The sequence below is a fragment of the Bubalus bubalis genome, chromosome 4 (assembly GCF_019923935.1).
Source record: "Bubalus bubalis isolate 160015118507 breed Murrah chromosome 4, NDDB_SH_1, whole genome shotgun sequence".
Lineage (NCBI taxonomy): Eukaryota > Metazoa > Chordata > Mammalia > Artiodactyla > Bovidae > Bubalus > Bubalus bubalis.
In genome coordinates, this window is record NC_059160.1 from 12,079,006 (window position 1) to 12,105,415 (window position 26,410).

General features: G+C 40.3%; 1 protein-coding gene across 16 annotated transcripts in view; it reads right to left on the reverse strand.

Annotated features, from left to right (window-relative positions):
• ERC1 (ELKS/RAB6-interacting/CAST family member 1) overlaps window positions 1–26,410 on the reverse strand; it is a 271,526-nt gene that overhangs the window by 169,455 nt on the left and 75,661 nt on the right. For 11 of the 16 annotated variants that reach the window (XM_044940924.2, XM_044940927.2, XM_044940922.2 and 8 more), the window contains exons 5-8: window positions 25,991–26,146; window positions 24,682–24,774; window positions 20,908–21,075; window positions 12,883–13,050 (exon numbers count right to left, since the gene is read on the reverse strand). In XM_044940924.2, the coding sequence (XP_044796859.1) occupies window positions 12,883–13,050; window positions 20,908–21,075; window positions 24,682–24,774; window positions 25,991–26,146 (585 nt within the window). The remainder of the gene's footprint in view (window positions 1–12,882; window positions 13,051–20,907; window positions 21,076–24,681; window positions 24,775–25,990; window positions 26,147–26,410) is intronic. The other 5 variants (XM_044940926.2, XM_044940936.2, XM_044940934.2 and 2 more) reach the window with 2 other exon arrangements.

Genomic DNA, 26,410 nt, shown 5'->3' on the forward strand with positions numbered 1-26,410 from the left:
ACTTTTAAGCAAAGAAATGGTCTGGTCAAGTTCTCTGTTTCACACTGATTAGTTCTGATGGCTGTGGAGAAGATATCTAAGGGGACTTACGTAGAGACATGACAACAATTAGAGGAGACTGTGTCAATGCAGGTAACAGAGCTTGGAAAGTAAATGAGCTAAGAGAGATGGAAAAGACAGGATGGGCTTGTGAAAGTGTGGAAACAGCATGTTATCAGTAAGGAGACAAATGTAGGTACAGTGAAAAAACAGTAAGAAAAGATATGGAGGAACTCAGATGTTCTTGATAAGCTAAAGGAAAATAATAAATAAGGCGACTCCTAAAACTCATAAACGTCATTCTTTTGTTCAGCATATATTTGCACTCCTGCTACAGGACAGGCACTTTTCCAGGTGTTGAGAATTAATTAAAACAGACAACCCCGTCCTCAAAGAGCTTACATCCTACCTACATGGTAGACAGTGGATGAATAAATAAAATGAACACAGTACTCAGGACAGCAGGTAAGTCCTATAGAGAAAAATGAAGCAGGAGAATACAATTGTCATGTGTTCTTAAACTAGCTGGTTTATCTCACACAGCTTTCAAAAAGCAACATGTCTTACCCTCATGAACAAGATGACCACAGTCTACACTCCTCCATACATGAACATATTACATTTACACACATACACACTGCATTCTTTTGTCTATCTACACTTTTATCACATTTATCTCCATTAGTCCATCTATCTATACACTATAATGTTCATCTCCAACCATCATCATTCATTTCATGCACATCTCCACAAGTAGACTGAATCCGACTTCTCCACCCCAGTTTTATACCTTCATATCTGGCACATGTCATGTCCATGATAAATCTGGCTCATTAATCAGTAAATAATATATAATCTTGGACTTTTATAAACTGTATTTAGGCATACACATAAACTTTTGCCAAGAAAGGTACTACAAAAGAATCCTAGATCCAACCTTAAAATAATTTCCTACATTAATCAACTTAATACTGTATTATAAGCTCTTTAAGGGTCTGCCTCCTTCCAAAGGGGGAAGAAAAGCAAAGGTCCCTCTCTAGAATCAATGAGAATTTCATAGCAGAAGAAATAAGCTAAGCAAAAAAGATTCGGTGAATTAGGTGAACTTATGCGAAGAGTTGACTCATTGGAAAAGACTCTGATGCTGGGAGGGATTGGGGGCAGGAGGAGAAGGGGACGACAGAGGATGAGATGGCTGGATGGCATCACTGACTCGATGGACGTGAGTCTGGGTGAACTCCGGGAGTTGGTGATGGACAGGGAGGCCTGGCGTGCTGCGATTCATGGGGTCGCAAAGAGTAGGACACGACTAAGCAACTGATCTGATCTGATCAACAGGAGACCATGAATACTGTAAAGCTTGGATTTTTACTCTTTAACAAGGAAATAATCCTACAGGTCAACCATTGAAACTGGTTCCAGCCTTTTCAATGCCAATAAAGTCTAAAGCCTACTGTCTGAGAAAAGAATATCACGTATGAAGAAGTATTAGTTCCCCTTAGTTTAATCAGACCCTCCTACTGGAATCTCATACGGATCAATATTTAGGTAAACCCACAACCTCTAAAGAGTTTTGCCACTTAAAAATCTAGCACACCATAAACACACAGAATGCAATGCCCTAGTGTTTACATGTTTAACCAGCTGTGCACCTAATTCTAGTTGCTAACATATAAACCCTACTCAAATAAAAAGATACAATCAGGTTGTCGATTAGATTTTCTCACCAAGAAAGCTAACATATAAACCCTAATCAAATAAAAAGATACGATCATGGTGTCGATTAGACTTTCTTACCAAGAAAGAGCAGTACAACAGCTTTTCTTACAAAATAAAATTTCCCAAAACCAACCAAGTTTTACGTATAAGAAAACAAGAGGTCTCTTTTATGAGCCTGCCTAATATACAAACAGCCCTTACATGCGAAATAAGGATAAGTACCCTTCGTTCTCCTCCATTATCAACATCTAAGAAATTAAAATGTTAACTGTTAACAACTTCACTTGTATAATTTATATGTAGTCCAACTATTAAAGGAATCCATTTATTCTCTGCTGGTAAAAACAAACAAACAAAAAAAAACCCTTTCCTGATATACTCGGGTATAGAAGCTGCTAAACTAGGTAAAATCCCCTTTAACAAGTTCCCCCTAAGCTGCTTTCTTATTCAATCACTCAGCTGTCTAAACAGATTGTTGAGTTGGAGGGAAGGAAAAGGATGGCTATTCTTGGACTCCTATTTAGTTCTAAAGAGCAGAAATAAACATTCCATAGTGAGAGGAACCGACAAAATGAAAAAAGGGCAGTGGTCACTAAAACTGCCTTCTTTGGGCAAATTGCCATCAGTGAGGAAGACTTGAAACAGACTTGAAATAGATGCAGATATGTGCAAACTAGCTGCATAGGCATTAAACAAACTCCCTCCTGTGCAGGAGGAGGGTGTATACAAAACATTTTTAGTTATCCAGCAGTGGGATGGACAATAGTTAATCCTACTAAGAACTCCTCTTATATATCATCGCTTTGTTTGTTGTTGTTTAGTTGCTAAGTCCTGTCTGACTCTTTGTGACCCCATGGACTGTATGTAGCCTGCCAGGCTCCCCAGTCCAGGGAACTCTGTAGGCGAGAATACTGGAGTGGGTAGCCATGCCCTTCTCTGGGGGATCTTCTCGACCCAGGGATCAAACCCAGGTCTCAAGCACTGCAGGCAGATTCTTTACTGTCTTAGCACCAGGGAAGCTGTGGACCTGATGATTAATGGAAAGGTCCAGTTAGGTAATACAAACAGCCTAATATCATAGGAAAGAACTAACAATGAAGAATTCAAGACGGAAATACTTTTAAAATAATTATTTAGAGAAAAAAGACATTTTCCTTAAAATGATCCCTCTAATTAGAGTATATCCCTGGTAACTGGGCTGGAAAGAAAAGAGAAATAATATAACTATTACACTACACAGAGCCTTTCTTTTCCTTATACAATTTTTATTTTACAAAGAGAGAGGAAAATTGATGGAGGAAGAAGAAGACTGATGTCGAATGCAGGCCGCACGTAAATCCATCGATCTGCACAGCAGCTCCATATTGGCACAGATTTCTTAACATCTTTTGTTTTGGTTTTTATCAGCATTTCCAGTTGTCAGAAACTATCATGTTTCAACATGGGTGATTTATTCCTACTCAAGTGGAACTGATTACTCTGCCAGGCCCTAATCACTGAGCAAAGGTAGAGGAGACTTTCTATAGGTTGTAGTACTAAGGACAAGAAATCCCCCAATACTTCTCGCAGCCACCTACCTACTCTGAACATCATTTGAAGGAAAAGAATTTTTCAATGATGCCTCCACCCTTATTCTAAGCAGTCATCAGTGTCAAATTTATTGTGTGAAGTAGGTTCAGGAATCTTAGGCTCTTCCTTTATTTTTTTAATCATGTATCTACTTGGTGCTCTTCTCAGACATTAATTATCAGCATATCCTGGGTTTATTCTAATTATCCTTCTGTACCTGTATTTACTAGGTTTCCGTGGTAGCTCAGTGGTAAAGAATCCCCCTGCCAATGCAGGAGATGCAGTTTCAATCCCTGGGTTGGGAAGATCCCCTGCAGTAGGAAATGGTAACCTACTCCAATATTCCTGCCTGGAGAATTCCATGGACAGAGGAGCCTGGTGGGCTACAGTTCATGGAGTTGCGAAGAGTCAGACACAACTGAGCAACTGAGCACATGAACACAGGAACCCTTGTATCCCAACTTGTTTGTTTCACAAATTCTGGGTATTTTGAAGCAAGAGTTCAATGATGACCTAAAGGTATGTCTCACATTCCAGTCCACACAAATGAGCCATGGGCATTTTTACATGAAGAGCACCAACTGCTTTCATAAGAAAAGTTAAAAACCATTAATTGGTGGCATTCTATTCAAATACCCACAATACTGTCTACAATGAATAGTCACTTCACTTAGAACTGCCTGCTTAGCTGCTGTGTCAGAGTCTGGTCTGGCTGGGATGCTGGGAGGACAGAACGACAGGAATAGCAGGTCCTCACTATATGCAACCAAAACCCAAGAACCTCATCAAATTTAGGGAATTTTCCTTGGTCAACTTGAATGATTTTTCTAAGCTGAAAAACCCCTGTAGGAAAATAAAAAGTGTTAGGAGATAAAAGTAAGGAGGTCTAGCAATCACAGGAAGATGAAACAGATAAAGAACAAAATACTTGTCTGATGCTAGAAGCTATTTTCTGGTGAGGGTACACATCGGTGTGGCAGAGAGAAGGAAGGGCACAGACAGTGATTTCATCAAAGTCTGATTTCATATTAACTTCTTCAGGCGGTTAATTATTTCAGCTTCTCAACTAGAGTTGACAGGCACCTAGGCATCTATCCAAATAGGGATTCCCACAGGTGAGAAGGCAATGCGAGTTAATTCATGTCAAATAAGAAGCAGTTTTAAGCAGAATATTAACTGTGCTTTGAAACTTTGATCAAGCGTTGTTGTTGTTTTTTTTCAAATCCTTTATCCCTTTCCAGATACCTATCTATGTCTTTATACGCTGACTAGTTCCTCCTACAAGGTCTCCTGAGAGACTACTGAGAATAACCTTTGTCTCGAAAGGGACCTGACCCTTTCATATTGACTTGTCAATTACCATTTTTCAAGTTTAAAATGTGTGTTCAGTCAAAACAGAATTCAGCACACTGCAAGAATCTGAGGATATTAATATGGCACACGATCAACCAAAAAAGGACACATTCCATAAATCCTCAAATTATTTACTAAGCTGCTCAAAAGTCCAAAGAAATGATGTTTTAATAAGGGTCAAAATTACTTCTATGCTGTACAAAGCATTACAGTATAAGCCTCTGAATGGTTCTTATTTACATTATGCCTTAGCCATTGAAAATACAGAATTTATCCAAAGGCCACATTCTCTCAGGTCTGCCCTTAGTGCCTCCACAATAACGCTGGTAGAACAGGGCTCCATATTTCCCCAGGTGAAAAATACAAAGCTCTTTAAAAACATATCCACTCTTATCCCAGGAATGCAAGACTGATTCAACATACAAAAATCAATCAACAGAACAGTCAGACACGACTGAGCACACACATAGATGCTGCTGACAAAAACGAAGTTAAATCAGACTTTGCAAGTTCAACCATCTACCCTCCTTAAAGTTTTACTTGAAAAGGTGAAGGGGGAAAAAAGTTACATAAGCAAAGTAAATCCACATGGAGCACACTCCCCAGCAGAAATACCACCGTCAATCAGACTTCATTGACTATGTATTGTTTTTTCAATAAAATACTGCAAGAATTTAGCTATATATATTTTCCACTGAGAAAAAAAAATTAATTTTTTAAAAAAATAAGTAAAAGAAAGAAAAGGGAAATCCTAATGCCTAAGTATATTAAGCTTTCAACTTAAATGCAATTAGGGCCTGACCTTGTCCTCTTCTAACTTAGCTAACAGCTTGTGACTTTAAAACAATATTTAGAAAACACTGCAAGTAATTCTTATTAAAAATCATTCTTGCTGTTTAGTCACTGAGTTGTGTCCGACTCTTTTGTGACCCCATGGACTGTAGCCCCTGCAGGCTCCTGTGTCCATGGAATTTCCCAGCCAAGAATACTGGAGTGGGTTGCCATTTCCTTCTCCAGGGGATCTTTCCAACCCAGGGATGGGACCCGCATCTCCTGCATTGGCAGGTGGATTCTTCACCACTGAGCCACCAGGGGAGCCCTTGTTAAAGACAAGGCAGCACAATTTTTAAAATATTAATTTTCCCAGAATAAATTAGTAAATGTTGTTTTCAATGATAAAACATATCTTCTCATTTTATGATATGGAAAAACTGAAAAAACTAACATAGTCTTAAGACTCCACAGAAAACAAAGTATATAAAGAACCTGTTCTTCCTGACTTCCTACTGAAAACAAAGTAACAGGAGACTTAAAGAACCAATCTAGAACCAAGAAAGGGGAAACCTTCTAATTCTATGCATCAGTAGCTTTCCGCTACTGTTAGATCTGAATGCTAAACACTTGACACTCAGGACACTGGAGATGCAGGCCAGGCAAAAGAAACAGACATTACAGAGACAGGAGAGATGATAACACCTGCGTCAGCAAATTAAACTTCAAGCTCCATTACCATTTACAATCCATCAAGCAAGGGGCGGTACAATTTTAACACACATTCTGAATGCAGCTCAGATTCAAATGCTCAGTTACATTTTCCAGGTCAGTGGTTTATTATAAAAATAAGAGATCTACTGTAACACAAAACTACTTTAAACCATCGGGGAGAGCCCTGCAAAGAAGGGGCCGATGCTAATCCCGTTGTACAGCATGCCTGGCCATCTGCTATTGTCTCATTTCACTCTCGGAGCACAAGGCTATCACCATGCATACAAATACATTCATTGCCTAGAAAGCTAGAGATGGTGGGCGGGCAGGGATGGCCCAGTTTAGTTCAGCCACTCAGTCGTGTCCAACTCTTTGTGACTCCATGGACTGCAGCACGTCAGGCTTCCCTTTCCATCACCAATCCCCAGAACTTGCTCAAACTCATGTCCATTGAGTTAGTGATGCCATCCAGCCATCTCATCCTCTGTTGTCCCCTTCTCCTCCTGCCTTCATCTTTCCCAGCATCAGGGTCTTTTCAAATGAGTCAGTTCTTTGCATCAGGTGGTCAAAGTACTGGAGTTTCAGCTTCAGCATTAGTCCTTCCAATGAATATTCAGGACTGATTTCCTTTAGGATGAACGGGCTGGATATCCTTGCAGTCCAAGGGACTCTCAAGAGTCTTCTCCAACACCACAGTTCAAAAGCATCAATTCTTCGGCACTCAGCTTTCTCTATAGTCCAACTCTCACATTCATACATGACTACTGGAAAAATCATAGCTTTGACTAGATGGACCTTTGTTGGCAAAGTAATGTCTCTGCTTTTTAATATGCTCTCTAGGTTGGTCACAGCTTTTCTTCCAAGGAGTAAGCGTCTTTTAATTTCATGGCTGCAGTCACCATCTGCAGTGATTCATTCTGGAGCCTAAGAATTTAAAGTCTCTCACTGTTTCCATTGTTTCCCCATCTATTTGCCATGAAGTGATGGGATCGGATGCCATGATCTTAGTTTTCTGAATGTTGAGTTTTAAACCAACTTTTACACTCTCTTCTTTCACTTTCATCAAGAGGCTCTTTAGTTCCTTGCTTTCTGCCATAAGGGTGGTATCATCTGCCTATCTGATGTTATTTCTCTCAGCAATCTTGATTCCAGCTTGTGCTTCATCCAGCCTGGCATTTCACATGATGTACTCTGCATAGAAGTTAAATAAATAAGCAGGGTGACAATATACAGCCTTGACATACTCCTTTCCCAATTTGGAACCAGTCCATTATTCCATGGCCAATTCTAACTTGCTTCCTGACCTGCATACAGATTTCTCGGAGGCAGGTAAGGTGGACTTGTATTCCCATCTCCTACAGAATTTTCCAGTTTGTTGTGATCCACACAGTCAAAGGCTTTGGCATAGTCAAGAAAGCAGAAGCAGATGCTTTTTCTGGAACTCTTGCTTTTTCGATGATCCAGTGGATATTGGCAATTTGATCTCTGGTTCCTCTGCCTTTTCTAAAACCAGCTTGAATATCTGGAAGTTCTTGGTCCATGTACTGTTGAAGCCTGGCTTAGAGAATTTTGAGCATTACTTTGTTATCGTGTGAGATGAGTGCAATTGTGTGGTAGTCTGAACATGCTTTGGCATTGCCTTTCTTTGGGATTGGAATGAAAACTGACCTTTTCCAGTCCTGCGGCCACTGTTGAGTTTTTCCAATTTGCTGGCATATTGAGTGCAGTGCTTTAATAGCATCATCTTTTAGGATCTGAAATAGCTCAACTGGAATTCCATCACCTCCACTAGCTTTGTTCATAGTGATGCTTCCTAAGGCCCACTTGACTTCGAATTCCAGGATGTCTAGCTTTAGGTGAATGATCACACCATGGTGAATATCTGGGTCATGAAGATCTTTTTTTGTATTGTTCTTCTGTGTATTCCTGGAGAATATACTGGAGAAGGGAATGGCAAACCACTTCAGTATTCCTGCTTTGAGAACTCTATGAACAGGGATGGTCCAGACAGAGCCCAAACTGGTCCAGAATGTGGGATAATCCAGCCATTACCACAGCTGCTACTATTCTCAAAAAACAAAGTTTAACGCATATTTAATAGGCCAAAGTAATACATTATTTCCTGGTATTCTCCTTAAATATTAAAATAGCTAAAATATTACTTAAATAAATGGTTATAAGTAATATTTGTGAAAACATGATCAGAGAATGCAGATGCCAAGAAGAAGATGAAAGTAGGGTTACCATCTCCCTCTTCCTTATGGAATAAGTGTCTAAATCAAGAAGCCAAGCAGGTTAAGTGTTGTGTAGAATTAAGACATGTCTTCAGGAATATCTCAAGTTCCATGGGTTGGCTTAAAAGCTCAATTTGTTTTTTCCTTAAGATGCTATGGAAAAACCAAAATAAACTTTTTGGCCAACCCAATACCTAAAAGGTTATGCTTAATATCCCACTGCAGATCAATTTCTAAAGTTTCTAATGGAAAATCTTCAGGGCCAGGGGAAAGAAAAGTTGAATTCTACTTACCAGTTTCCTAAATAAAGTAACAGGATAACAAAGATGAATGCATTCACTGAAAAGCTTCTCATGATATAAGAAGTGGGAATAACTTTCCCAGAGACTCTTTAACAGAGTTCATAAGGGGGAGGGGGGAGAAAAAAGCATTCAGAGCTAGAAATCTGCCAGGAATTTTTAAGAATCTGTATTACAAATGTATGAAGAATGGAGGTGCCATTCTGGGACATGACCCTCTTGGCAAGGACACGACCCACCTTTTTCACTCACAGCACTCCCTCAGCCTGGGACATCTCACCCCTTCCCCATCTGCCAAGCAAACTTCATGCATCTTCAAGACTCAGCCGCTGTGACTTTTCTCAGACTCCTCTCGCGCAAGGTCGAATCTGAAATGCTCTGCTTTGTGCCCACGTGTGCCATTCGTGTAGCAGCCTCTTTAGCTCTGAGAGTCTGAGAGCAGGAGCCACGTCTTGTCTGTGTGCTCATTAGCACAGCACCGGGCGCACAGCAGAAGGTGCTACGTTGTCAGCATGAGTGAAGACGGCGGAGGATGCCTGGGACGACCAGAAGCCCAACAGAACGCACTGACTGTGTGACTACAGATGTCCTCAGGAAGCAGAGGAGCCAAGGAGACTCCCGTGTATACAAATACTCCCTGCCCTAAAACGAATGGTACTGTTCCACCGTGTGACTATGCCACAACTCACTCACTCAGTTCTGTCAGTGAACATTTGCACAGCGTTTCCTCAGTTTTATATTTTTCCTCAATCCAAACAAGGTTACTATGAGCATTCCTATATATACCTTGGAGTTCATCTAAAGTGTATGTACAAGGCAGGGTACCTTTACATTTAATAAGTGCTTTCCAAAATAGCTGTATCTAATTTAAAAGCCCAACAGCACTGCATGAAAAAGAAATCCAGTTGCCATAGTTACCAAAACCTGATACTGTCAGACTTCTTAATTTTTGCCAATATAGCTTAAAATGGCAAGTATAAAATGATTTCTTAACTGACTTAATTTTTGCCAACATAGCTTAAAATGGTAAGTATAAAATGATTTCTTAATCTTTTACTTTACATTCCCCTGATGACAGTGTGGGTAAATGGGTAAATAACTGTTCATATTTATTTGCCATGTGTATTTCCTCTTATGTCTATTTTCTTAATACATACATAAGTTGCACAAAAACACATTATCCTGGCCTAAGGTATGGGTCCATGCATAAACACCAAAACAAGTATTTATTTCTGGGAGATAACAGAGGGGAATACTATCAAGAAAACGTATACCAAAGAACTTGGACCGTATTTGAAATTTTACTTCCCAAGTTGAATAACTACAATTACTTATTATGTTATTCTCTATGTTTTTTGTATCTCTCAAATAACTAAATTATGAAATATAAAAAGATAATATAAATGCATGGTCAACAAGCATACACTCATGACCACTCTGGGAAAGGCGTTCAAAGGATTTCTTGGGGAACCAAGAATTAAATGAAATGTAAACCTTGGAAACAAGGCAGGCTATGGTGCAACAGCTAGAAGTAAACATTAAATGCACTGAAATGCAGAAATGAAGGCTACACAATGTGAATTACCATGACAGAAAAGATAGTTCTTTCCCCTCAACAAGAAACACAATGTAAATATGAAAAGTACCATAGGCACAGCGAAAGACAACAAAGTTTACCAGCAAAAATCAGAGTGATTATAAATACACTAAGTATTTTTCACAGAAAGCAGTCAACAGACATTGCTTCACTTTAAAATGTGTTAAATTCAGACATAAAAATTAAATACATTGCTAAAAGTAATACGGAGATTAGGAAAACTAAACACAAATTATACTTTCCCTACTCCATGAAACTGCTGTAATCAAGGTTACAAAGGACCTTTGCAGTATTAAACCCAATGGCAAATTCTCAGTTTTCATCTTATTTAACTCATCAGCAGTACTTGACAAGGCTAATCATCCCCTTGAAACTTCCTTAACTTGATTTCTAAGACATCACGTTCCAGTGAAAAGTCATAAACCTATTCTTTGAAGAGAGAGATTTGACAAAATGATGCTCAAGTTCATGTGGAGAAAGAAACAAGTGAGAAAAGTCAGAAATTGCTACAAAAAAGGGAAAAGAATAAAGCAGAACAACCTTACTGAATACTAAATGCATGATTAAAGTGCAGTAATTAATAAAACTTGCTACTGGGACAGATAGAGAGGCAGATACATGGAACAGGCCAGAAAGAGGCCCAGATTTACAGGACAATTTATCTGTGGCATCTCACATCAGAAGAAAAAAGGTAGATTATTTAATAAACATTATAATGACAGCTGTCTGGCCACATATAAGAACAAAAGCTGAATCATTACAGCCAAAACATAAATGTTACAAAATAATTTTTAGATGTAAAGAAAAAAGAAACTTTAAACAAACCAGAAGAAAGCGTGTGTTAATACTTAATAACCTTGGCGGGCATAAGGGCTCTTTGAGCATGACAAAAAATTCAGAGGACACAGAGGAAAGGACTACTAAGTCTGAAGTGTAAATTCTAAGACAAACACCACCAAGGAAACAAAGAAGAAAAGGACAAACAAAACATATTTTGCAAAGCATGAGGAAAAGAGGCCAGTTCAACACGGTAAAAATTAATCCATGTGATAGAAAATGTAAAAATGACAGGAACATGTGGGTTCCCAAAGAAAACTATGAAATGCACTCAGATTTAAACAAATATTAATCAGGAAGGTAGACATTTTTAATTATCTACGAGGTCAGTGGAAATTTTTAGAGGTTTGGCAACAATCGTCTGATGAAGCTGTGAAGAAAGTCATCTGAATATAAAAAAGCCACAGGCTTTGTAAAAAACTGGGCATCTGTTTTTTTTTTTTTTTTTTGGATTCACACAGTATCATTCTTGAATGAGGTGATTTATGTCGCTATCTGTTATGCTGTTATGATAAATATGTAAATAAGGGGGAACCCTATAAATATCTACTGACACAGCTGTAGGACATCAGTTAATCATGGTGTAAGAGACTGAAGGCCATGCAGACATTAAAAACAATGAGATAAAGCTACATATAAAAAGACACTAACATGTTTACTTTTAAACAAATAAATAAGTATGATCCCAGTTGTCTTATTTAAAAAAAGGTGTGTGACACAAACAGGCCCACATATAGACCCAGATATTTGATGAAAGAGTATACAATAACTACCAGCAAGTTACATCTAAGGAGCTTCACTGACAGGGTCAAAGAATGAGAAAAAATAATTTCATTTCTGATGTTTTTGTACTTCTTGAATTTTTTTTACCTTGAACATTTATTACTTTCATAATTTAAAACTAGCAAAAACATACAACAAATTAGCATCCACTAACAACGTATCATAGGCAACTATTTAGAGTGATCTAACTTTTATGTTTACTCGAAAGCAGATGAAAACCAAACTAATTTAACAGAGGACAAATACTAAACACAGTCCTCTGTGCACAAAGGAAAAGCTGAACTTGAGGTTTAATAAGATGAGTTATCTTCCCTGGCTATCGTTAGAGGTTAAGGATCAACTGGGACAACGTCAAATACTTCTCATCTATCCCCTCAATGCAGAGGTAAACAGCAGTGCCTACTCCAACCGTCACCTCAAAGGCAGCCTTAATGAAGCTAAATGTGGGAGGGGCGGATGATCAGTAGTACTTTCCTGATTGATTATAGAGTGTTAGCCTCTTCCCAGGAGTGATTAAGGTAAAAAAGGAAAGGAAGTCTTCTTCTCCTTGAGATATGCACATTACATGTCAGTACAGTAGCACGTGTCTCTATTCAAAACTGTAGTCCTCTTAACCCCAAGGATGGAGCAGCAAGCACCCGGCCCACGCACTACACTACAGGTCGCCACAGCTGCCGTACGAGACAGAAGACCAGGAGAGGCAGAGGGATGCCAGTATAATCGCTCGGGCAATGTACAAGGCACTGTGCACTAAGAGTAACATGGGGAATGTGCCTGAAGATACCAGACAGTGTTTACTTGGAAATTTTAAGAACTGAACCTGCAGAGCAGTTTTAACAACCTACCTCCTTCAACAACAGTTTTCAACTCCTACCTGCAGAAGTAACAACAGAGGAATGACAGGCAGACTTTGACAGCATGTGGGTACAAGGCAGAGGGCCCTGGGTTCAGAACACGTGCACCTCACCTTCTTCTGAAGAACGTTGACCTTCCGCTCCTTCACGTCCAGCATGTCCTTGAGGTCGTGGATCTCCCCGGCCTGCGTCCCCTTCTCTTCAGCCATGTCCTGGATTTGCTTTGTCTTCTTATTCAGCATGGTTTCCTTCTCTTCCAAACGCAACCGCAGAGCGTCCACCTACGAGTGTTGAGATTTTTACAAGTGATTAACTGAAAAGACGGACTTCCCAGGTGGCTCAGCGGTGAAGAACCCGCCTGCCAATGCAGGAGACTCCAACTCGATCCCTGGGCTGGGAAGATCCCCAAGAAGGGCATGGCAAGCCACCCCAGTATTCTTGCCTGGAGAATCCCCATAGACAGTGGACCCTGGCGGGCTACAGTCCATGGGGGTTGCAAACAGTTGGACATGACTTAATGACTAAACAATAACAACTGAAAAGAACGGAATGTAATTCCTTCCCAATAGATGTGTGCTGTTGCCCAAGTAATATTTTTATAGCAAGCTTACATTAGAATCAAATAATGGGGCTTCCCTGATAGCTCAGTTGGTAAAGATCTGCCTGTAATGCAGGAGACCCTGGTTCAATTCCTGGGTTGAGAAGATCTGCTGGAGAAGGGAAAAAGCTATCCACTCCAGTATTCTGGCCTGGAGAACCAATCCATGGGGGTCGCAAAGAGCTGGACAGGACTGAGCAACTTTCACTTTCTGTAGAAGGGAAAGGCTACATACCACTCTGAATGTAATCATGACTACTTAGAATTAAACTCTAAAATTTTGTGAGTTCTTCCATAATGAAATTAAAATTTTACATCAGTTAAATTACGATGGTATCAAGATAAATAGATCCGAATAAATGGGACAAGATAGAGAATTGTTATAAAATGTTATAAGCTTCTATAAAAGCAGGTATGATCTATCATGTTTCTCAAATTTTACATGCATTAGAATCCTTCAGAAGATTTGAACAGAATGCCAGGACAAGCCATCAGAGTTTCTAATCCAGCAAGGTTGGGGCTCAAGAATCAGTATTTCTAACAAGTTCCCAAGTGATGCCACACTGCTTTAGAAAATTTAAAATTAGAAAGAAAACTGTAACTGCCACCAAACTTGACACTTGCTGAATCAGATACTACAATCCACCTGCAGCTGACAATGTTATCACACACTCAGAGATCTGTGAGGCCAAGCAAGTCTACCACCAGCTCCTCTGACTAGACAGCCCAAGTTTGCTGTTCAAGTACCAACACATTCGGAAATAACAGCATTATAACTATAGTATCAGTAATATATCAAAACTATATCATATCAAAACACTAAGGAGGGAGGCTCAAGATGGAGGGGACATATGTTTACCTATGGCTGATTCATGCTGATGCAGGCAGAACCCAACACCACATTGTAAAGCAATTGTCCTCCAATTAAAAATAAATTAAATAAATAGTATTAGCAAAAAAAAAAAAAAAAAAAAGACCATAAAGAAGGCTGAACATCCAAGAATTGATGTTTTCCAATTGTGGTGCTACAGAAGACTCTTGAGAGTCCCTTGGACAGCAAGATCAAACCAGTCAATCCTAAGGGAAATCAACCCTGAATACTCATTGGAAGGACTGATGCTGAAGTTGAAGCTCCAATACTTTGGCCACCTGATATGAACAGCCAACTCACTGGAGAAGATTCTGATGCTGGAAAAGACCCTGGGCAAGACTGAAGGCGGAGAAGGCAATGGCAACCCACTCCAGTACTCTTGCCTGGAAAATCCCATGGACGGAGGGGCCTGGTAGGCTGCAGTCCATGGGGTCGCTAGGAGTCGGACACGACTGAGCGACTTCACTTTCACTTTTCACTTTCATGCATTGGAGAAGGAAATGGCAACCCACTCCAGTGTTCTTGCCTGGAGAATCCCAGGGACGGAGAGCCTGGTGGGCTGCCATCTATGGGGTTGCACAGAGTCGGATATGACTGAAGCGACTTAGCAGCAGCAGCAAGACTGAAGGCAAAAGGAGAAGAGGGTGGCAGAGGATGAGATGGTTGGATGACACCACCGATTCAATGGACACGAACCTGGGTGAACTCCGGGAGATAGTGAGGGACAGGGAGGCCTGGTGTACTGCAGTTCATAGGGTCACTAAGAGTCAGACATGATTTAGCAACTGAATAACAAAGCAAAAAAAAAACCCCCAAAACTAACATTATATAAAAATAATATGGTATCTGAGTATCAATACTGTGTGTGTGTAGTAGCATTTACTGCTCAATAGATACTGAAGAAAATTTCCTAGGAAACTAGTCTCATTTGAAACTGCTATAGATAAGCCATCATGTACTTACGAATTATCTTAAAACTATGCTAGAGAGGAAAAACATATAAACGAAAAGATTTCACTCTGCTGATCTCTTTTTCAACCACTTCAATGCCACCAGGGTTGCCAAGCCAGATATTGGGGAGCCATCTTTTCAGGTCTCATTTATAATTCTTCACCACAAGTTCCACTGTCCCCTCAATAAACACTCCCTCATCTGTAACTTTCCTCTGGTTTAATAAATGATACACGGCAAGCTTTCTTATATTCTGCAAAGATTCACCTAAGAACTTTCAAACTCTGAAAATTTTATTTCTGAAACTCAGCTCTTTCTTCTATGCCTGCTAAGCCTATTCTTTGTTCGTAGCATAACCTCTGACCCATCACCCTTTTTGTTATCCACCTCCATTGTGGTTTTCTCTCCCAGCCTGAGCAATCATTTCAAATACAGCTTCACACCATTTTGTTGTTTTGTTTTTTTGCAGTCATGTTTATTGCACAAACCTTTACTTCTAAATTAACCAGTTTTCTTCATTCTACCCTCACACTTCTGAACCTTCTTGCATGTGGTCAGGTATGTGCTTGCCAACCACACAGAGTATTATCGAAAGCCCTCAGAATTCTGAGGACAGTAACTGTGAGACCTCAGAGTGCTGCTGCTTTGCGGAAAGCACCTAGATGCCCTGCTGTGTTTTTGCATCAGACCCCTGACTCTGCTAAGCGATCTGGAGGCGGGCCTGTGCTAACCACTCACTAAAGCCTGTGTGCTGTTCTGAGGGAATGTCAGGTATGAGACCCACAGGAACTGGTGACTGAAAAAGGTAATGAGTGAAAACTCTTGTTATAGACACACAAACTTCTGGTGTTACTGCAGTGGGAAATGCCGGCTTTGATATTCAAAATAGTTTCTATCCCAATCCCAAAGATTAGGCACAAACTACCTGCGCCCACATACACCCTAATCACTAAATGATCTTTTCAAGTCAAGTCACCTGTGTACACTTTTTCTTGGTCTGCTTTTTCATGCAACGCAGAATTTAAATGTGCTGGTCTGGAGATCTAAGATAAAAAATACCACAAAAACCACTTTGCTACTACTAGATTAATCGCTCTGAATTCTACACTGATCTTTTGGTTTGAACTAAATTCATAGTGTAATTTTGCGTGAGGTCCATATTTCACAAACCACACACACACACAAAAAAAAGCATATTCAGGGAAACCCCTCAGAGATTAGCAGGATACACAGTCATCACCCTAACACCATTCTTGGCAGGGGGAATAATGCCTTGTTTATTCATGTCCGCTGGGCTGGAGGAACAGCATCTATCCAGCTTGCCAAGCATCAAGGTCTGTGGCAAGCAGGTTATGCCAACTTCAACATAAGTAGGAGGCTTTTCCTCTGCAGGATTTTCTCTACCAATGGACGTGAACAGAAAAATGGCTACCCTGCTGTTCTTGTCTTTTACTTCTGATCACAAAACCATTAATAATCTCAACTCCCTTCCCACCAAAAAAAAACCCCAATAATAGTATCAACCCATCTCAGCCTTCTTCTGTTTTATATCAATAAATAGATTTACCTAAGAGCACAGTAGTATTTGCATGGAAACAATGGTGTGTTTCCTATAATTCCTCTCTTGGAGTTACAGGACTCACTCTGCTTCCAACTCTCTGACCACACCTTTTCAGTGTTCTTCACTGGTGTGTGATAAGTCACTTCAGTGGTGTCTGACTCTTTGCAACCCCATGGACTGTAGTTCACCAGGCTCCTCTGCTCATGGGATTCTCCAGCCAAGAGTACTGAAGTGGGTTGCCATGCGCTTCTCCAGGGGATCTTCCCAACCCAGGGATTGAACACAGGTCTCCTACGTTAAGCCAGGTCCTACATTAACAGGTGAGTTCTTTACCACTAGCGCCACCTGGGAAGCCTGTTCTTCACTGGACCCTCTGTCATTTCCCTCTATGTCTCACTCCCTACAACGTCCTCTGGAGAAACCACTTCATTCTTAAGGCTTTAGCCACCACCCCCCTAACAACAGCGCCCACATATTTATTCCTGGTCCCAACCAGTTTTAAAAACCTGAGATTCTAACAAAAGTTTCTGCTTAAACCAGATATTCCACTGAATATTCCGTTTAGAATGAGTTTGTTTTTTTTTTTTAAAGAATCTTTGCTTTTAAAGGACCTTTAAAAGTGGTCAAACATTAATGCAGATTAAATCTGAGTGATGTCTATTACGTTATTTTCTGCATTTTTCCTGTATTTGACAGTATTTTGTAAGGTTTTTAAAAATTAAATAAACTACTCCTAATTATAAGACTGCAAAAAAAGCAAAGCCCACACTAAGTGACCTGCCCAAGATCACAGCATAACCTCCCGTCACCACTTCTCCCACTGTCTCCGCCTAGAAAGAAGGATGAACGAAGGGCACTGGGCCAGGAGACCAACACCGCACACAAGCAGACCTTTTAAGAAGGCTGTTCCAACAAACTCAGTGAGTTCATCTGACACCCCATCCCAATGAAAAGCTGAAGAGCTCAGAGAAACTTCAAGAAGACCACAGGCAGAGATGTGTCATTCCAGTTTATTTTTACAAGGGTAGGAGGGGGTGCAAATGTATATAGTCTAAAAAAAGCCAATGGCAATACTTTAATCCAGTGATATTTAATATTAACCTCCAAATTCAGATGAGCGCATCATAATTAAAACACTATTCTAGCCACATTTAACGTCTATTTCAACCTTAAGAAGCTGGCATTATTATTAATTTCATGGACTGATGAAAAAATGGAAGAGGAAGGAGCTAAAATAACTCATCCAAGGCCACATAACTAATAAATGCAGGACGCTGTGTTTCAAACCGAGGTTTGACTTCAAAGCCCGGGCTTTTGACCACAATGTTACTAAATCCAGACCAGCTCTGTGGAGGTTAACAGATCAACAGAGGTCTTCACAAAACAGGAACAATTCCATGGGTGTCATTAATACACACTGCCCCCAAAGACCTCAATCCCTGGCTTAATTTAGTGATTTGAGAGCCAGACGAAACGATAGCTTCAGAGAGGAAGACAAGATCAATTAAGAGCAAGAGAAATATCAGTAATTACAGAAATAGATGAAAACTTTTCAACAGTTGGTTCAAACTGACTTTTAGGGGATCCAACAGGAGAAACCTGCTTTGGAAAAAGTGATCTTTGTCAAGTATCATCCGAGTAATTTATGAAAAAAAGTAAATCCTAATAAACTGGCATATAACACTCATAAAATCACCCCAATTCAAAAGGAAGCTAGCTTTCCTACTGTTATTGTTCAGAATGAGACACTTATATTTGAGCAGTTGTCCTGATAACTTGCGGGGGTAAACTGCTGAAACTCAGTTACTCCCACAATAGCTAAAAGCAAATATAAAAACCATCCAAGAATGACCACAAATACAGTCTTTGTTCTCTACGGTACAAGAAGCCAATCACAAGCCCATCTGTGTGAGACCCAGTTAATGAGAACATTATTTGAGAGGGGTACAAAGAGAAGGATGAATTGCCAAGGGGGAGAAGTCATCTATTAGACTGTGACAAGCTTTTAAGTGTTTGCATCATCACTAACCAACTGCCTGGGACTCGGGTTTGCACACCTGCCACCTCCATCCAAAGCTATCACAGCAGCAAGCCTGGAAGCAGGCTCACTTCTAAAGCGAGGGTGCCCTCTTCTGACTCTTTCATAGTACTGCGTGCAACCAGGTACTGATGTGAAAAACTCTTTAATAAAGCTCTAAGTTAATAAATTTGCAGGTTACATTTTCCAGGTAGTTCTGCATCTGCAATTCCATGAGTAAACCTTAATTTTGCTTGATAAAATAGTAAACAGCAGAACTTCCACATAAAGTTTATGCCAATGAAAAGTGACCACGTTCTCTCCCTGTTTTAGCAGTTTACACACATTAGCTGACAGTATTATAAGAACTACGATGATGCCGATAGCTGACGTGCGAAGACTTTACTATGTGACAGGCACCAGACGTGAATAAACTGGCTTAATGCTAACAACCTAACGAGGCCGGCACTCCTCTTCACCTTACAGATGTGAAATAAGGCTCAAAGAACTTAAGCAACAGGTCAGAATCTGCACCTGCTGGCCGGTGGTCAAACTCGGTAACGCTGATGCCAGAGCTGCATTCATACCCAAAACATGCTTCTGAGGTAGGAAGCTGATGCCATGATTAAACGAAACACAATCAAAATAGAAAAGGCCTAAGTAAGCTGTAAGGAAAATTATAAACACACCATCTTAAATCGCTCATTTTCAACAAAATCCCACAGTATAAAAATAATATGTGAAATATTTGGGTCATTCTTCTCTTCCTCCTCACTTGAAGATACTGAATTTCTGAGTCTGTGATGTTTTTCTGCATTCTTTTTATTACCCATTTCTTTTTCTCATTAAACTATACCTTTGTTAATTATCCAGTTCTTTAAAACAAAACCTTAATCCATATTACATGCCTTTTCTTCTGTAAAGCAGAACTGCAAGAAGATCAAACCAGTCAATCCTAAAGGTAATCAGTCCTGAATATTCCTTGGAAGGATTGATGCTGAAGCTGAAACTCCAATACTTTGGTCACCTGATGCGAAGAACTGACTCATTGGAAAAGACCATGATGCTGGGAAAGATTGATGGCAGCAGGAGAAGGGGGCATCAGAGGATAAGATGGTTGGATGGCATCACTGACTCGATGGACATGAGTTTGAGCGAGCTCTGGGAGTTGGTGATGGACAGGGAAGCCTGGAGTGCTACAGTCCACGGGTTGGCAAAGAATTGGACATGACTGAGTAACTGAACTGAAAGCAGAACTGCTTAGCTACTCCTACCTAAATTCTCTATGTCATTGAGCTCTTTAGAAAATATTTTCCTTTAGACAGTAAATCCGAACAGCATCATCACTGCAAATATGACAGATTCTCATCTGTATGAAATTATTTGGTATGTTCTTACCTAAATCTAGGCTGACAGCCTAGGTCACCTTCTAAGATTTCTAAAAATGATAACCCTATTTTTAAACAGGACGTGAAGGCACATATCTAATAATCTGCAGTTCAAAATGAGATGAATCTTGAACATTTTTGTATTACACAGTTTGTGTACTTAAAGCTATTCATAGTACCAAAAATTAAGGACACTTAATAACCCAACACAGGCTGCTCAAGCTCATGGTCATTCATGACTGCAAGATTTACCATGGGTGAGAACAAACGTTTTTACAACTATCTTTTCATTTCTTAACGTGTTCATGCTCAGTCAGGTCTGATTCTTTCTGACCCCATGGACTACAGCCCGCCAGGCTCCTTTCTGTCCTTGGAATTCTCCAGGCAAGAATATTAGAGTGTGTTGCCATTCCCTTATCCAGGGAAGCTTCCCAAGCCAAGGATCAAACCTGCGTCTCCTGTTTCCAGCACTGGCAAGCAGGTTCTTTACCACAGAGTCACCTGGGAAGTCCTAAACTATATTTAGAAATATCAAAAATATATGTAAACTGCACTGGTTTTTAATTTGTTAGATCCAAGAATGACAGAAACAAGATGATTATAGTTTAGTACAATAACTGATCACACTGCTATAGAATCCCTCATAACAGTATCCATGGCTCCCATATCTCAACACAACAGAAAGTGCACAAGAAATACAAGTGCCAAGGTGCCCAGGAACGGTGTCCCTGTAGACCCTAGCATGTCTTCACCTCGGTCTGCAGGATGGCAGCCCTCTGCTCCTTAGCTGTCAAGGACTCCTTGAGCACTTCGATGTGCTGTTTGCTGTCTGAGAACTGGTTGGTGAGGGTTTCCAGCTTTGTCTGCAGGGCTAGTAGTTCCGTGTCCTTTCTGGACAGCTCCTGCTTCACCTGACCAATCTAGAGAAGAAAAATAAAACAGTGTAAGGAAAAAAGAAATAAAACCAAGAACCTCTAATCTGGATCTCAGACAGATCCAGGTCAAGATATGCAGCATTAATTTTAGGACAGGGCACAATTCATCTTTTTGCTTCATCTAATCTTAGATGACCACCGCCCCCCCCCCCCCAAAATCAAAGCTTATTCAACTAATAGGAAAATTCCCAGCTTTCATTTATTGTCTTCTAAACTTCTGAAATCCTTTAGAAAAGGAATGGATGACGAAAAATCCCAGTTCACTTAGATAATGATGATGAGATAACAGTAAACATCTGATCGTGACTAAAACAGTTTTCATTTTATTAAGTCATAATAAACTTCAAATCATAAATAAAGCAGGATTAGTGTAGATGTAGTACAGAGAGAAAACAGAAACTTCCTAGCACGGCTATTTAAACTCAAAAGCTGCTATTGCAGTTCTTTTTTCTTTTCATTCTGAAATGAAAGTTTACATGAAGTCTCTGTCTCAAAAAGCCACTTTTAGAGTTACAAAGCATTATAAACGTGCTTTTTTAAAAAAAATCGTATCATTTTGAGGAGTTAGGGATACTGACCTAAAAAAAAGACTCCACCTACAAAGTTGTATCACCTACAACATGTCATATCAACTAAATGGATAAAAGTATATAACCTAAATAAAGAATGCATAAAATCTCATTCTGTTAAGAGTCTATATGTGTAATTTGAAGTTGAATTACTCTGACAGAGTAATCCATAAATCAACAGGTGCCACTCACCCCCTCCCACAAATTTTTCTCCTCTTGACATGTCTGTTGCTTAGTTGCTAAGTTCTGTTCAACTCCTTGCAACCCCGTGGACTGTAGCCTGCCAGGCTCCTCTGTCCATGAAATTCTCCAAGCAAGAACACTGGAGTGTAGACTGCCACTTCCTCCTCCAGGGGATCTTCCTGACCCAGGGACCAAGCTTGTGTCTACAGCACTGGCAGGCAGCTTCTCTAATACCAGGCCACCAGGAAAGCCCAAAGATTTGATTAACTGACAGAACAGTGAACAATTTTGCTTTTTTTTGGCTGTGCTGCATGGCACATGGGATCTCAACCCCCTGACCAGAAACTGAACTTGCGCTCTGTCCACTGGAAGTCAGAGTCTCACCACTGAACCACCAGAGAAGTCCCATCTGGACTTAGAAAACATTTCAATTCAAACATCTCCTTTACATTCTACTGTGTTTCTAAGAATTTTTAGTCTTTTATTCTAAATGTAAGCTAACTTAACAGTAATGACATCTGCTTTTACGTTATGTCTACTGCCTGGGGCAAGGCATTCATGCACTAAAATACAGACTAATTACTGGAAGTATAAACTTGGTAAGAAGTCAGTAATCACAGTATCACTGAGGAAACAAAAAACATTTTTTTTTCAAGTTGAATGTATCTAAACTATTTATTTTGGCTGCGATAATCTTAGGCGCTAGGGCCAAAGCATTTGAGAACAATTTCCCATGAGAAAGTATGAAATAAAATTTACTGTAATTAAAATTAGACTTTTTTAAGGGGCACTAAAAATAAATTTCTAATTTACTCTTCTGTTTCAGCAGGAAGTCAAGCATTTTCCTCATATGCATGAAATCTCTATTGATAAATCTAATTATTCATTCATTCAACAAGTATTCCTGTGAGCGCACTGAATGCAAAGTACTGGCTGATACTACTGACATCAGAGGAAGATCACTGCCAACAGCAGCTGTTTCCACCCTGAAATACAGAAAGGTGCCCCGGAGTCACCACGTACTGGTGGTGCAGCATCTTTCACGACATCCCTTTACCGACAAAACACACACCGTGTTATCCCATCCCTAACAAACAGAAGGCATGAAAAACGCACTTGTTGTATGAATGAATATACAGGAGGAATGTTCCCACCTCATCAGCTAAACAACCTATGGCTTAATCCCAATACAAGAAAATTGGATAACAACAACAAAAAGAACCCATGGCTTATAGATGACTCAAATTTCCAGCTATCTCTGACCATGTGATCAAAAATAAACATAAAATTTCAGTTTCCTCCTCATCTGCATTATTAAATAATCCTCAAATAATGCTATACTGACCATAAAGATTGAGAAAGAGAAGAAAACATTCTAAACAGAAGAGTTTGGAAGCACAAAATTTCCCTGGAAGTTAAGAGCATACAACGTCACGTGGCAGCCCGGATGGGAGGAGGAGCTGGGGGAGAATGGATAAGGTATACCTATGACTGAGTCCCTTGCTGTTCACCTGAAACCGCACAACAGTATTCATCGGCTATCCATCAATATACAATAAGATGTTAAAAAAAGAGAAAAGTTAGGAGTACAAGGCTTTGCAGTCAATCCCAGGTAAGGAAAAATGTGTCCTCTACAATAATTTCCTCTCGAAGCCTTGGTTTCCTGATCAGTAAGATGGGGAGAAAGCCAACCTGTGCCACTATATCGGGTACAGGTGAAACAAACAAGAAAAAAAGGTATGGGATGTTTAGCCTCTTGTTTGATACAAAAAGATATTAATAATAATAGCTGAGGGAAAAAAGTTATAGATCAACTTTTCCTCTGGACAATTCATGGTTACCACTAACCAAATTGGACCCTTTTAGACAAAATATCTCACTTTTCTATCTACACTATAAAGGGGTCAATAAATAAATAGTTAACACACCAAATTAGCACAAGTTTTTGTTTTTTTTTAAATGCTGCATTCCAGTCTTATCCCACCATTATTTTCAGATGCATTTTTCCCCTGACACTTGTGAGACAAACGTGTGCCCGACTAGCTCAGGGCAGAGGCGTGCAGGCCCTACTGGCACAGGTCCTGGCACCCGAGGGCTTGTGTAAAAATCAAACTGCCTCTCACTAGCTGAGTATCCTGAGCACCCCTGTGTGCCCTCAGTTTCTTCATCTATAGACTGGGTTGATAATAATATCTACCTATATCTAACTTAGTAGGTTACAAAATGCTCATAATAAGTACCCAAGTGTTAGCTATTTTTTTAATAATCATTTTATCACAGTTTGAAGTGGAATTCCAACTTCTCTAGACAGGAGATGGAACTAGATTTGGAGACTAATTTACCAGATAATTATAAATTAAGCTAACCACTTCCTAGACATCTGTTCCACAGAAAAGTAAAATGTGTTGCAAAAATCACCTATCAGGGACTTAAGAGGTGATGTCTATCTAGGAGGGTAAAGCACTTCACTCAAGAAGCGAGATTCAAACAAACCCTGGGTCGTGGACCTAGAACATCTGCATAGTCTTTGTACCTAAGAAGAGAAAGAGACCGTCCACATACATCAGGTGTCTGGTGACAGGAAAGGAGCCGAGGGGAAAAAACAAGCTTTGAAGCGCCATCCACGCAGTAACAGAGCAACGATGGAGAACCAAGGACAGGCCCTCCGGAGCGCGCACGGCTCACGGCACACAGAGGGGGAAGAGGAGTCGGTTAAAGAGCAGCGCGGGCTGGTTAGTGCAGCGCTGGGCAGAAATGCCGACCACAGAGGGAGGGGGAGCACCCAGAGCCAGCCGCAGGTCCCGCCGCGGGACCACGGCACGCAAAGGGTAGATCTTACGGCAAAGACCTCGGCCTGCAGACCAGCCGCTCTCTTTTTCAGCTCCTCCCCTTGGGCCTCTTTGGAACTTAGCTCCTCCTTCAGTTGCTCTACCTGTCACGACATTGTTATTCCTTTTCACTCAGGTGTCAACTTGGGTCGTCTTCTTACCTGCTTTTGAGCCAGAGCAGGAACTGGAAACAATAACTCATAGAACACAATCAGATTGGTTCCCCTAATTCCCTCTTCAAAGGACCCCTGGATGGGTTTGCTCTTTTCACAGGGCATTTTTCAGGGACTGGAATGTGCTAACTGGCGAACGGGCAGCAGAGACAGTATTTTATTTTGTTCTCAAGTGAGAGAGAGAAATCAAGCTAACAGAAAGTTGGATGTGTGGATTTTTCAGTTCTGGAAGTTACATGAAACTGGCTGTGGTCACACATAACGGATTCTTAAGATAACAGAGGAATATTCTACAGGTATGGGGATCACAGCAAGAAGCCAGAAACTGTACCATTAGAGGAACAGTTTCCACTTCTGAGAAACTAGGGAATTGACACAATTGGGATATGGGGTGGGGGGGGGCGTGTTGGGGGGATACTTATTTTCTAACTAATATTTTATAACTGAAATTATGATCTTTAATTAAAACACCACAAACCTGATAAACTGATAACGGTAATAAACTAAATCCTCCAACTTGCCTAAAATAGTTGAGAAAATCAAACTAAGTGCCTTTGGATCTAAGGAAGGAATACTGTGACGGAGGTTATAATGCAGACGGACGTGTCTCAGCCTTCCTTACTGTACATACAGCCAAGTGCACGCAGGAAACAATAAGCCTGATATGCACGGCTCTTCCCCAAGGGGGAGCGCAAAGGACTTTCCTTTAAGGAACTGTGTTTGAAGGGAAGATGTGATTTTATTTAAGCTATTTCAGGGGGGAAAAAAGAGGGGTGGGTTCAGCCTTTCGGTGTTCTGACTTTTAAACTGTTTCACAAGAGAATGTGACCTTTCATACAGGGAGAAAAACTCATCTGGATGTAATTCTGCTTGCCTCAGAAATACTGACAGACATGAAGTGCTAAACCATGATAATACATACCTAGCCTCACACAAGTAATTTTAAGTGAAATTTGAAATATCCATACAACATCAGTAATTCTGAAGTTAATACTGGGAAAGTTTTATCTGAAAGAATTATGTTTCAAGTATTCTTCCCTAAAGCCTGATAAAGTAGTGTGAGGTCCATCATCACTAAAGAGGCAGGGATACACGTCAGTTTTTCAACCCCCTACCCCTTTAAAAATCAGATATCTCACACCATTACCTTGTTCTTCATAAATTTAGAATGGCTCCGGTACACCTCCATTTGCTTCATCTCCTCCTCGCGCTCTTCAGTACTCAAAGCCCCATTGGATTTCAGCATCTGGATCTCCTCTTCCAAGTCTCGGAGCCCACGCTCCATAGAGGAGATTTTTGAATCCTGAGGGCAACGCAAGATTGAGACATTAACGTCTTCGCAAAAAATCAGCAAGGCTGAACAAGCCAGTCTTTACAGTGCGAAATTTAATCAAGATCAACATATACGTAGAAAAGCTACAAGAGGTGCCCTCCTCCTGAAGTATATCCTTCCTGGACATAGTATGTTTTGTCTCGAATTCCTTCCTCTGTGCCCTTTTGATTAAAGCTAACAGTATTAATGAAAGAGGCAGAAGCAATGGACAACTGGTTGGAAGTTTCTGAGCAC